The sequence below is a fragment of the Benincasa hispida genome, chromosome 1, assembly GCF_027475165.1.
Source record: "Benincasa hispida cultivar pf3 chromosome 1, pf3_genome.v1.1, whole genome shotgun sequence".
NCBI classification, from domain to species: Eukaryota; Viridiplantae; Streptophyta; class Magnoliopsida; order Cucurbitales; family Cucurbitaceae; genus Benincasa; species Benincasa hispida.
The window spans coordinates 24,551,910-24,566,199 of NC_143478.1; the positions used below are offsets into that span (position 1 = coordinate 24,551,910).

The window sequence follows — 14,290 nt, forward strand, 5'->3', positions numbered from 1 at the left end:
TACAAGAAGATTGATGAAGAATGCCATGGGCATCTAAATAAGACTTGAGTGTGAGAGAAATATTCCTTAACATTACCACTCCATAGGATTTTAAGAGCACCATTAAACTGAGTTTGAATTTCATGGAAGTTACGAAAATGAGAAAGTAACTCAGAACGACTTTTCATTAAATATAATCACGTAACACGAGAATAGTCATCGATGAATGTAACAATATACCTAAACCCTCCTTTGGACTTAACAGGACATGGACCTCAAACATCAGAATGGACTAATTCAAAAGGAGAACTAGCTCGTTTATTGACTCGAGGATACAAACTCAAACGATGAAATTTAGCAAATTGACATGACTCACAATCTAAAGAAGACAAATGTTGAAGTTGTGGACGAAGACTCTTCAACACAGAGATAGACGGATGACCCAAACGACAATGCTCTTCAAAGGGAGACGACACGCTTGAGCATGTGATGGCCGTAGGTGTTTGTGGTTCAAAGATGTAAAGACTTCCAAATTCACGCCCTTTACCAGTAGTCTGTTTTGTCGTACGATCCTGAAATAAGCAATAACCAGGAAAGAGGAGATACAACAATGAAGATCACGAGTGAGTTTACTGACTGAAATCAAATTAAACGAGAAATGTGGTAAATTTAAAACCGATGAAAAAGAAATTGATTCAGTAAGATGGACGGTTCCTGATCCTAAAATAGGAGTGGAGGTTCCATCAGCTATAATGACATTAGATGGAGAGGTAGATGTACAAAGGTTAGAGAATAAACTGGGGTTACCTGTCATATGGTTTGTAGCGCTAGAGTCATTGACCCATTTTGACGTGGAGGAAAGAAGGCATTTAGAAATGTTACTTGTCTCTGTGATGGCCGTAATGGGAGTAGAAGATGATGCCCTCAATGACTTTTGATACTGCTGAAATTTAGCAAACTCCTCTGTAGAAATCGTAATTGACTTGTCAAGATTATCTGGAGTAGAGGCGACATGTGCAGAGGGTGATGGCATCCTCTGACCCTTATTCATCAAGCTTATGCATTCACGCTTCATATGGCCAGGTTTATATCAATAATAGTAAACAACACCTCCTAGATTTGATCTTTGGTTATTGGGATGACCTTTGGAGCTATTTGATTCAACCCCATTATTACCTCTATAATCATTTGTGCGCCCAATCAAATCACTACTAGAATTAGATGACGTAACTGTTTGTGTCTTCTCAGTACGAAGTATTCGAGTGTAAGCTTCTTCCAACGACGAGATATTTGAGCTTGACAACCCTTGATCTTTGGCCATCTCATATTTAGGTGCAAGATCTACCAAAAAGCTCATGATAAACAACTTTTCACGTTGAGCCATTAGAACTTTTGGATCTGTGCTGATTGGCATCAAGACATTGAATTCCGCGCATATATTTTTAACCTCCATAAAGTAGCTTGTAAGAGATTTTTCTTCTTGATTAGGTTGATATAGAGTCTTACAAAAATCAAACACTCTATTAATATTCTTTCCCTGAATAAAGGAAATCCAAATATTCCAATAGTTCCTTGATTGTTTCGTAGTGAATTACTAGTTCAACAATTTCACGGTCAATAGAATTCTTGATTTGTAGAAGCATTCTTGAATCGTCCCGCCACCAAATCTTCTTATTAGCATCAATCGGTGGCTCTTCTGGGATGTGATCATCCATCTCCATGCTCCTAATAAAGTGGCAAACATTTGATCTCCATGAATAGTAGTTGGATCCATTTAACTTGTGTTCAGTTACTTTTGACACCATAGGAACAATGTTAGACATGACTACTGGTTTCTTATTAGCCATTACCTAAAAAAAATAGACACTAGACAGCAGAGAATCAAACTTTAATTTACTGAAGAGATGTCTTTACAAGCAGTGAGAATATCTATATATCCCAAACAAACACACCACCAAGATGAGTCAACCACACTGAAGAAACCCGCAGAAGACGAACAAAAAACGACGGCGCACGTGCCTACACGCGCCGACGCGTGGACGGACGACAAGTTGGAACAATCGGTGCGTGAGCCTCATGCGCTGGTCAGATGGCATCCGGATTTTGGGGTATTGTAGATTGACAGCTGGGCTCCTCGTTGGACTGGGCGGTGTCGAAAAAACAACTTTTTTTTTTCCCGATGGCAGCGGTGGCTAACAACGGCGAACGAACCGAAGACGGCGACTGTGAGCAAAAGTGTAAACTCACCTCTCCACAAAACCCTAATCGTATCACAAACGGGTTCTAAATTCTCAAACCCTAAGGTTCACAAAACCCTAAGTTTTTTTAGAGAGCTCTGATACCATGTAAAACTCTTAGGTTTGAGAAAGAATCAGCATGCTCTATTCATTCACCAAAGATATGAATATATACAAGTGTACAAAGCATAGAAAAGGAAGATATCACAAAATATTTACAAGAATGGGAAACCTTAACAATAGAATTATAACAAGTCCAAAAAGAATCATGATATTTGGAACGTTGAATTGCTCTTTGGTTCTTCAAAGGAAGATGCCATGAAGTTACTTATCTGGATCCATTTGCCCTCTTTATCAAGCTGCAAGTGAATATCTTCAACATCTATTTTTTAATTGTAGCATTCCTTGGCACGTTGGCAGAAGCTCTTTGATACTTTCCATATACAGTGTGTGTTTTGTGGTTGCTTCAAGGAGAATATTGTCTAAATTTTGGGGGGTCCTAAGTTGGACTAAAGCTTATTTACTTTGGGCAAATGGTGAAGATTTTGCTTGCTGAAATTTGGTTCAAAAGGAACTAGAGAATTTTTCATTAGACTTATTGTGGATTAATCTCTTTGAAGTTGCAAGACTTAATGCATCCACCTGGTGCTCTCTTTCCAAGCTATTTTCAAGCTTTTCAGTGTAAGACATCTGTTTAAATTGGAGAGCTTTCATCTTCCTAGATTAGATTCAATTTTCCTCTTTATTGTTCATGAGTTCATTCTATACTTTATTATTTATCTTCTTATGTTGAGCTTTGAATTTTTCTTTATTTTAATATTGGGATATGGTGAAGGTGCGATGGTGTGTCAATGTAGTTGAGATATCCGAATGCGCTTGCTGATCCCATTGTCTTCTAGTTTACATGGATTATTATGTCTCTTTGTAATTGAAGCATTAGCCTCCTTTTATTATATCCATGAAAAATTTTGTTTCCATTAAAAAAAAAAAAAAAAAGAAGAAGAAGAAAAACAAGGTCTAATAAATACACCATCGAACTCTTCTCTCTTTGTCCTTTCAATTAACACTAGCTCTGAATCGTGTTTCTTTGGGGATCTTTTAAGGGCCAACCTTTGAGAACTATCACCAAGTCCACTTGTATTCCATGAGATAATCTTCATGTTTTTCAGACAAAACATCGCCACAACCACAAATTACTAATATCGGGATAAACACAATTGTAAATCACGAGCTTCAACGTGGAGGGTTATTCAAAAGTAACCAACATGGGAACAAATGAAATTGAATTTTTTGCCGACTTTCTTAGCTCAGATCTCCCAACTTTCTTTTCCTTTGAATTTCGAAAAAGCAATTCAAATTCATTTCCAAAATTGTCTTCAGGAACAACCACTGCCCTGCAAATCTTCTACCATAAGGCTTTCTGATTCCTCGCTACTCACACTTGTAGTAGAACCACAATCATGCTGAGTATCAGAAGTTGAAGAAGAAGAAATACTCGGAACAACACTTACAAACCGGACTTTTTTTTTAGAATACATAACTTTTTGTAAGAAAGCCCAATCAACATGGTCGAAAGTTTTTTCCAGACTTTCGAATGTGAAATATTAATAACCGATCAGCTGAATGTAGCTGAAGTTCTTCAAAGGAAACAACCAGCATCCTCCCTTTCTCCCTCAACTTGCCCATTTTGTCTCCAACACAGTGAGGACTCCCTTCACCTCTTTTTTACATACCCTTATTTAGATTGGTGCTGGAAAAAACTGCTGTGTTTTTTCAACTTTTCATGGATCTTGTGCAATGATTTCAAAAGCAATGTGTTACAACTCCTAGCCGGCTCTAATCTTCACAACTCCACCCGTCTGCTATGGTGTAATGCAATAAAAGCCCTCTTGGCAGACCTTTGGTTTGAAAGAAATCAAAGGATTTTCCATAACAAAGCTCTTAGATGCCAAGACCGTTTTGAAATCCGCCGTCAAGCCTCCTCCTGGAGCATCCTCTCCGAACCCTTCCATGCCTATAGTCTTCCGGATTTCAATCTCAACTGGGGGGGCCATTTCGCCCCCCCTTCAGACAATATTAATCACCGCTGGATTTCAGCATTACTCTTTATCCAGTTCCAACCCCCAACACCAACGCCACCTCCCCCCTCCCAATTTTCTTTGAACTTTTTATTTATTTCCATAAGCTTTAGGCCACTGTGTTGGCTTTGTTTTTGGATCGTTATTTTCGCTTGTTTTACGGTTATTGTTCCCTCATTTTGTACTCTTGTTATTATCTTTCCCTGATATGGGTTTGCATTGGACGTGATGAGGATGCTAAGGGAGTGTCAACCTAGTTGAGACGTCCGGGTGCACCTCCTGATCCTTTTAGAAGCACTAGTATTTCCGTTTTGCTCATTGTATAACACTCTTGTACTATGAGCCTTAGCTCTTCTCTATATATTAATATAATGAATCGTTTCCTTTTCAAAAAAATAACCAATTGCTGAAAGGCTTGAGAAGGAGGGGAATGCTTAGAAGATTTTCTTATTACTACATTAGGGACTTAAGCATAAACACAACATTCTCCACAAAATCAGAGTTAACATTTACTAAATTAAATTTAGAGATAGAGGACTTCTTCCTTGAAAAAGGCTCTGTAGGTTTTAAAAAAGAAAGTGGTCTAGTTCCCTCTTGGTTTGAGAACATGTAGGTTTTTTTCCCAAAAGGAAACAATACTTCTCATTGGTGAAATGAAAAGAGACTAATGCTTAAAGTACATAAATCCGGAAGGAATAATAGAAAAGAATGCCAAAAGCACATCGATAAAAGGAAAAATGCCAAAAGCACATCGATAGAAGGAAAATCAACAACCCAAATATTCTATAAAATATGAATAAAGGAGCCAACAAAAATGGAAGGAAGTGCAAGAGGATGAGGCTTTGGGACGAGCTGCCTTCAGATGAGCAAACCATGTGAGATCATGAGAAAAGTTCCTAGAAATCCAAAAACAAGGCTTGTCAAACCAAAATTTCTTTCCATTGGTGGATTTGGGCTTAGAAAAATGATTCTTTCGGGAGCATTACCACACAAAAGAATCAGCATCAAGCAAACACTTCCGTTCTTGACAACATTGCGGAATTAGGGAGCTACTATCTATTCAAATTTTACAGAGAAAAAACACAAGTGTAAATTGCTCAAAGATGGGGGACACTGTTAAAAAACACCAGAAGTGTAATTTGCTCAAAGATGGGGGACATTATTTCTAGTTTCTTTCACGGAGTCATGGCAACTAGAAAGAAGAAGCACTTGTGTACATGAAATTCTCTAGGGGGGCAATAGCTTACGGTCAGAAAAGGACATTGAAGATGAATTCATCCATTTCTACGTCTATATATGTTTTTATCTATATTTTATATATTGTGTGACTTGTAAAAGAAAAGCTTTCATTTTTCTATTGTCTCATTCTCCAACCCCAAAGTGCTATTATGCTTTAGTTTAGCGTGCCTTGAGCTATAAAAAGCACTGATTACAGTTTGAAGGAGAAGAAATAGTGCATTGACTAATTGAATCAAGTAAAATTACATTAGCAGCTGCATTTTTCTCTTTTCATAATTTCTAATGATTTATACTTCTCTAGGCTTTGGAATCTTCAAGTACCTGGGTGATAGAATTTCAGAATGAGGAGGAGAAGGGCTTTTGGACAAAAAGACTTTTACAAGCGACATATCTAGCTTCTGTATTGCTATTACTTTCTAATTCTAATATGTTCTTCTTTTATCGCTTACAGTATTCTCCTTCCTGTTACATAGTAGCTACTTATCATTGTTATATACAGGCTCCTCCATCGATGGATATACTTGGTGAAACGGGTGATGATGCATCTCAGCTCATCGAGCGTCACACACCTAATATGAAAGCAGCAAACCTTGTTATAAATGGAGCATTGGTGGAAGCTAAGCTGTTGATATACGGGAAGGTACAAATGAGTTTTCTATTTCCTCTTCTGTTAAATAGTGACTGTCTGTGGTATTGTGTTTCTACTACGTAATACCATATTCTCTTTGGTGCCATTAGAGGTAAATAGTTGTTTTAAGGTTTCTTTGAGGAGACTAGATAAAATTTTAACATTTGCTTTCATCCAGTTGGTTGGGCAATCTAATGTCTGTGTCCATTATTTTGCAGACTGGAGATGAAGTTGATAATAAACTTGATGAGATTCTGATTCTTGAGCTTCTTGCTTCTGGAGGAAAGGTTGGTTTAGCTTCATTAATGTATAGTTTCTTTCTGCCTGGTTATAAATTTATTTTTCATGACTTTGTTTCGTTTCCTTTTATTTTTACGCTGGCTAAAATGTTAGTGTACTATAGGATATAAGGTCTTCAAAAGACTGGATGATAATCTGATTGTAGAATCTAAAATTGATGAGGAGAATCCTGTGATTATATTATTAATTATTTCTTCATGGTTCGTTTGATAAAGTAATTACAAATGATTAGCTATGCTATTCGGTTTCTTCATGTTTGATATGGATTGGTTTTATTTCTCTTGCTTAGTCAGGTTCTTTTCTGTGTATTTGTTTTGATATTTTTGGAAATTTGTTTTGGTTTCCTTGTACTTTCTGCATCAGTTTCTTTTCATTTTCTCCACGAAAAGTTTTTGTTCTTTTTGAAAAAAACCAAATGTTTGTGATTTTTTTCCCCTCCATCTATGCAATAACAATTCTTGATTGGTGCCTGGGTGATTGAATTTTTTCAGTGGAATAAGAAACAAACTTTTCATTGTACATGGAGTACAGTTGGAAGTTGTTTGGTAATTTTGTTTGAATTTGTCAATATACTTAGTTAGTTTGGTTGGATTAGTAGGCTTACATCTTCTATAGGTAGAGGGTTAATGCAGTTTGAAACACTAATGGAGATTTTGGTTGAGGAATCATTAATAACCCAAAAGATAAACTATCATGTAAAATATCTGGAGGATGAATTGAAGAAATGTCCCTAAATTGAAGAAAAAAGTTGACATTATTCTTATTATTTTTTTAAAAAAATGAAACATAACTTTTCATTGATTCTTAAATCACCGATTGACCCAAAAGCTTAAGCTGATGGGTGAAGGTAAATTATTTTTTTTTTTTGAGAAGGAAACGACCTTTATTAATCATTAAGATATAGTACAAAAGATGTGTACTTGAAAATAAAGGCAAATACAAATAACCAAAATTGAAACCAAAGGATCAGCAGGTGCACCCGAGCATTCAGCTAGGTTGACACCCCCATAGCGTCCTCATCATATCCAACAAAATTGAGGGAACCTTATAAAACTAGCGATAAGGTTAACAACAATGAAAAGAGAACAATCAAATGCTTCACAAGCTGAAGCTGCATAAATCCAAGAACACAACAAAGATAACAATTACAACAAAAGTGACAAAAAACTAGAGATGTTGCCACATCGAACAACTGAACTAGAAGAGCCGCCAGCTAGGCTTCCATTTGAATGAATGCCTGCCACTTTAATCTTATGTCTTGTAAGGAGTAAGCTTCAAAACATTTAGAGAGGGAGCACCAAAGAGAAGCATTGAGCTTTGCCGCCTCAAATCGAGCAAACCAAGGAGTTTCTTTACCGTTGAACACTCACAAACCAAATTTCAGCCAACATTGCTTTTGTTCCATTAATCCAAAGTAAATTTGAGTTTTTCTTGAGAGTTGGTCCAGAAAGTAGTTGCTGTACATTGCTTTTGAAGGAATTGTCGAAGACCCAAGAAGTGGTGAAGCAGTTGAGAAGTGCTCTCAGCAATTAATGGCGAAAATACAATCGAAGAAGAGGTGTTGAAGATCTTCCTCAGCTGATTTGCATAGGACACACCAATTGGGGGAGATATAAAAAGAAGGCAGCTTTCGTTGCAGCACAGAGGAGCAGTTAAGGTCTCCAAAAAGCATTATCCAAATTGTTATATTAACTCGCCTAGGGCTGTACTTCCAAAGACCCTTTTGAAGGCTAGCTGAGAGTGGAGAGGCCAAAGAAAGGTGGTTTACCAGTGATTTAACTGAGAAGGAGCCATCAGTTTCAAGGGACCAAATGCGAGTATCTTGCCTACTGTTTACTTCTTTCTTGACCAATAAAGCTAATAAGATTTGGAACTCTAGGATCTTTTCTTCCTTTAAGGCTCTTCTGAAGTTGATGGACCATGAAGAAGTGTGAGAGTCTCAATAGTTTGAGGCTGAACCATTGGGGTTGGTGGTTAAACCAAACAAGGAAGGGAATCTGTCTTTTAAAGGAGAAGAATCCAGCCAAGTGTCTTGCCAAAATGCAATTCTGTTTCCATTTCCCAATTCAAAGGCTGCCATATTCTCAACTTTTAACCATAATCTTGAAATACTGATCCAAGGACTGCGAAGACTACAATGAACCTTGCCGGATATGTGCCAACCAAAGTGGCTGGTGCCATGAATACTTGTGATGACTTGATTCCACAAGGAGGTTTATTCTTTCATAAACCGCTAGCCCCATTTGGCTAAAAGGGCCAAGTTTTTAGCTTTCAGACCTCCTAGTCCGAGACCCCATCTTCTTGTTTTTTAGATACTAGCTCCCACTTCAAAAGATGGTTTATCTTACCACCTTTGTGGCCTTCCTAGAAGAAATTTCTGATGGTCCTTTCTAAGGTTGATATCACTTTTTTAGGCATAAAAAAAGAGGACATGTAGTAGGTTGGTAGGTTGGAAAGGACTGATTTACACAAAGTAGCTCTTCCACCCATTGATAAATTATATCTTTTCCACTTGTCAATTTTCTTATGCACTTTATCAATAACCGGCTGCTAAAAATCCATTTTTTTTGGATGCCCCCAAGGGGAAGGCTCAAATATAAGAAGGGAAGGTGTGCTAGTTGACAATTCAGCCTTGAAGCCACAAATGGCAGATTTTTCCCAATTAACCTTCTGACCGGAACCCCACTCAAAAAGTGCAATGATTTTTCTAAGAGTGTCTAGCATGTCATCGTCATACTTACAAAAAAGCAAAGTATCATCAGCAAATTGAAGAATGGAAAGCTGTACCTTGTCTTTTCCAACCACAAAGCCTTCGAACCATCATTTTTCCTGGGTTCTGTCAACCAACACACTTAGCAAATCACCAACCAAAAGGAAAAGAAAGGGAGAGAGGGGGTCCCCTTGTCTAATTCCCCTTGTAGCTTGAATTCTACCTCTTGGTCTTCCATTTATGAAGATGGAGAACATTGGATTAGAAATACAATCCAAAATCCAAGAAATCCATTTGGGGTGGAAGTTCCTTTCATGAAGGGTTTTTTCAAGAAACTCCCAATCTACTCTGTCAAAAGCTTTTTCAAGATCAAGTTTTAGAATCCAGCCTTTTCTCTTCTTGCTTCTGTAGTCTTCTACTGCCTCGTTGGCTATTAAGATCGGGTCAAGGATTTGCCTACCTTCAATAAATGGAAGGTAAATTTAATTATATATCATCTAACACTCCCCTCACTTGTGGGCTTGAAATATGAAGAAGACCCAACTAGTGAAAATGAATATTGATTGGGGAGGAAACAACAATGTAGGGGCTTGAACATAGGATCCCCAGAACCAACCTGCTCTGATACAATCTTAAATCACCGATTGACCTAAAAGTTTAAGTTGATGAGTGAAGGTAAATTTAATTATATATCATCTAACAAAGTTGATATTGGAGGACAATAGCGTAATATTATTCTCCTTACTTATGAATCAAATACAAGGTCTTTTTATATAGAAGAAAGACCATCTACCAATAAGGAAATTTTTTTATAGAATATTACAGACATAAATGATGAATATACACATAATAACAATCCAATATTACAAGAGAAGAAAGAAAATCCAACACTCCCCCTCAAGCTGGTTTGTAGATGTCATCCATGACCAGCTTGCTGAGAAGTTTATCAAATTGTTTTTCTGAAAGACCTTTTGTTGACATATCTGCTGTTTGTTTTGTAAGATATGCATATTACACCTGCATCAACCTTCTCCTTTATGAAATGCTTGTCAACTTCAATGTACTTTGTCCTATCATGTAGAACTGGATTATGAGTTATAGCGACGATAACCTTGTTATCACAATAAACTCATATAGGGCTCTTTTGTGACACTTTCAGCTCTTCAAGGATCCTGTTGATCCATATACCTTCACAAATTCCATGGGCTAAGGCTCTAAATTCTGCTTCAGCACTACTCTTGGCTATAACATTTTGTTTTTTACTAAGCCATGTAACTAAATTTTCTCCAACAAACAAACAATAGCTAGAAGTAGTGCTTCTAGCCCAATCTGCATCAGTGTACACTTTAACTTGAAAATGATCATGTTTCTGGAATAATACACCTTTGCCTGGAGTTCCTTTCAAGTATCTCAAGATTCTGTACGTTGCTTCAAAATGAAAAGTTTTGTTTCCTTTAAAAAAAAAAAGAGAATAGTTTTATTTATTTATTTTCCATATGCTTCTTTTCAAATGCACAATTGTTGCTGAACACGTAATAGTACGTTTTTCCTTCTTAGGATGATAGCTTTTCAGGTTTGATACTTTACCTGGATACTTGTACAACACCGTAAAGCTTTACAAAAATGAAAAGCCAGATACTCACGTCATGATTGACAGGTCCACATAATTCTTGGTGATGATGATCTTTCAGTGAAAACGAAACTGCATTCCTTGCATATTAAGGATGAACTTCAAGGCCATTTATCAACAAGTTCACAGTATTTAGCTCGCTCTGTACTATCAAATGACAAATTATCTTCTTCTCCTGGGACTGGGATACCAACGGCTACTGCAATTATTGAGGAGGATGATAGTTTTAAGGATGCATTGCCTGATTTTTTATCTCTATCTGATGTTGGCAATTACGAGTCCTCTGAACGTGAGTCTACTGAAACCATATTTAATGAAAATGATATAGGAAAAGGGAAGGGCATATCCAATGATATATTTTATGAGGCAGAGGATAGTGAAGATTCTAACTTTGTGGCTGTAACCTTCTTGACGAGGGGCTCAGATTCACCTGATTATGATGGTATAGACACAAAGGTACTAATATGATAGTGGTGATAGTTGATTATTTTGTCCATTATCATGTTTAGTCACAATGCTAAATAACATAAATGAAACATTTCAGATGAGTATTCGCATGTCAAAAATGGAATTCTACTGCAACAGGCCTACTCTTGTTGCATTAATTGGTTTTGGTTTGGATATAAGTTCCTCAAATTATGTGGAAGTTAGCACAGACTTGCCCAGCTCTTCGGAAGATAAGCCTGTTATGGATAAAGAAAAGGTGGAAGAAAAAGGCCGCGTTAAAGGATTGCTAGGATATGGCAAAAGTCGTGTTGTATTCTACTTAAACATGAATGTTGACAGTGTTTCTATCTATCTTAACATGGAGGATGGATCTCAGCTTGCAATGCTCGTGCAGGAGAGGTTTTTGCTTGACCTAAAGGTGGGGTACAATTTATCATCAAGAAAAGTTTTCGTTTCACATTATACACAAATTAGTTTTTAGCGGTCCATTGCTATCTTCCCAATTTAACTTTTTCCATGAAAAATTGCATTTTTGTCCTCAGTGTTTCACTTGGATTGCGTTTTAAAACACTTATTATTTATTTTTTTATTTTTTATTTTTACTTTTGCAATTAGCCATTAGCCTCTCTCTCATTTATAGTACCGAAAAGCTGTTTGAACTTGTTTTTTAAATTAAGTTTATTATACACTTAGGGTGGGTATTGAAATAAATTGTTGATTTTTTATTTTCTTATTTTGTATGCAAACTATCTTTTCTTTCTATATTTTCTCTTTCTCACCCACTCACTCCCCCATCTCCTCGTTCCCTCACACCTCCCTCCCAACCCCAAATCTAGCTTCGGGAGTGAAATCAAAATTTTGAAATCATTATGGATGGGGTTTTATTTTTTCTTTGGGTACTAGTTTCAAAGATAAGAAGAAGAGCAGGAAGAAAAAGAGGAAGAAGGGGAGGCTAAATTGATTAATTTGGTTTAATGTTTGTTTATATATATATATATATATATATATATATATATCTTTTAATTTAATATTTAATTTGTGTAGCTAATATTAGAACTTTAATTTTAAATATCAAATTCCAGTTGATGAGAGTTTTAAATTCAGGACCAAGAGGAAGCTATCTCAACCTCAAATGTGTTTAGTATTTCTTATTTTATTCCTTTTTTCGTAAGCCTGTTTACTATACTAATTAACAATTCTTATATTATCAGTATGTTATGTATGGCTGCCATTTTTAACATATGATTACAAAATGTTAAATACTTTGAGAACTTACATTTCATTCTCACTTTTACCAACTTTCTAACTGGGATTATCCTTTTTAGATCCATCCAAGCTCTCTTTCAATTGAAGGAACTTTAGGGAATTTCAGACTTTGTGATATGTCTTTAGGAGAAGATCATTGCTGGGGTTGGCTCTGTGATATACGAAATCCTGGTGTTGAATCACTTATCAAGGTGTCTCGCATCTTCTTAAATAGTTAATTGTTGCATCAAGACTTCTGTCTGACGTTTTTTTTTTCATTCTCAAATGTAGACTTCAAATAATCCTTTTCTTCTCTTTTTCTCTTTAGTTCAAATTTCATTCCTATAGTGTTGACGATGATGACTACAAAGGATATGATTACAGTTTACACGGTCGACTTTCTGCTGTCCGCATAGTTTTCCTTTATAGATTTGTTCAAGAGGTAAAGGAAAATTTTCTCATAGTTTTCGCTTATAAATTTTAGTTGTAAATCAATAATATCAATCGATTGGCATACAATTGTATATAACTGAAACTTTTTATTATAATTATTTATAATGTTGTCTGTAATTTTCCACTTCTGTAGATTACAGGTTACTTCATGGGACTAGCTACTCCACATGCTGAAGAAGCAGTTAAACTTGTTGATAAAGTTGGGGACTTCGAGTGGTTGATCCAAAAGTATGAAATTGATGGGGCTGCCGCATTGAAGCTAGACCTGTCGCTAGATACACCCATTATTATTGTTCCCAAGAATTCAAATAGCAAGGAGTTAGTAACCTTTTCTCTATTATTCTCCATGTTACCATTTTGACTATTTTTTGAATTTGACCTATAATTGACATAACACATAAATCACATGCATATGATTACTTAGACGATAACTTGTTGTAAATATAAAAATAAATAAAAATATTATATAATTGAGGAGTAATGAGAAAATGTATTAGTTCTTAGCAACTAGTACATTCCATTTTGAACTCGATAGGTAAAAGCAATTAAAGGCTCTCCAATCGGGTCGATAACTGAGGAGTAATGAGAATGTATTAGATCTAAGTGCATGCAGCCTTTTTCTTTTTTTTTTTTGAATGGAAACGAGCCTCTTCGTTGATGTAAGGTTGACACCCAATCGCGCCCTCATCATGTCCTTACAAACTATCAAATAATATGGAATGTGAAAGACCAAACAACTAAACATGACCCAACCTAAAGATTCAACAAACCAAAAAAACATCCTGAAGCAACTTGAGCAATACAGAGCCAAAAAAAAAGCAAAGCAAACAAATACAAAATGATCTCCATCCCAAATCGGAGCAGTAGCCGAGACCAGCAATTCGTCGAGGCAAGCCGACGATTGCAGCTAGCAGTTCGCGCCGAGTCCAGCCGATGATCGACGCTAGGGGTTCGCGGCTGGTCCTTCCCGTTCGCAGCTTCCACTCGCGCTAAGTCTAGCCGACAATGGACACCAGGGGTTTGTGGTTGGTTCCCTTCATTCATAGCTTCCGTCCGTAACAGCTCCAGCCGACAGTCGAAGCCAGATGTTCGCAGCTGACCCATCCCGATCTCAGCTAGCTGTGACAGCTCCCTTTTCTGTCGAACAACAAATTCCAATCGCGCCATGCAGCAACGACGCTACTCATTGCCTTAACGAAGTTCGACGTCGTTTCGCCTATCTCCAACAACAGATTGCAGACTTTGGAACAGTTCGACACGATCCCACAAACAGTTCAACCAGAATTATCCGCCAACCTACAGATGTATTATGAGAATCCGGTAAACTTTTTCTCTGTTTTACCC

At 36.8% G+C, this 14,290-nt stretch overlaps 1 protein-coding gene across 2 annotated transcripts in view; it reads left to right on the plus strand.

Annotated features, from left to right (window-relative positions):
* Window positions 1-14,290, plus strand: part of LOC120074826 (calcium-dependent lipid-binding family protein) — a 111,941-nt gene that overhangs the window by 32,742 nt on the left and 64,909 nt on the right. For both annotated transcript variants that reach the window (XM_039028028.2, XM_039028029.2), the window contains exons 23-30: window positions 5,835-5,933; window positions 6,033-6,173; window positions 6,380-6,448; window positions 10,829-11,257; window positions 11,346-11,666; window positions 12,574-12,705; window positions 12,822-12,935; window positions 13,080-13,264. In XM_039028028.2, coding sequence (XP_038883956.2) covers window positions 5,835-5,933; window positions 6,033-6,173; window positions 6,380-6,448; window positions 10,829-11,257; window positions 11,346-11,666; window positions 12,574-12,705; window positions 12,822-12,935; window positions 13,080-13,264 — 1,490 coding nt within the window. The remainder of the gene's footprint in view (window positions 1-5,834; window positions 5,934-6,032; window positions 6,174-6,379; window positions 6,449-10,828; window positions 11,258-11,345; window positions 11,667-12,573; window positions 12,706-12,821; window positions 12,936-13,079; window positions 13,265-14,290) is intronic.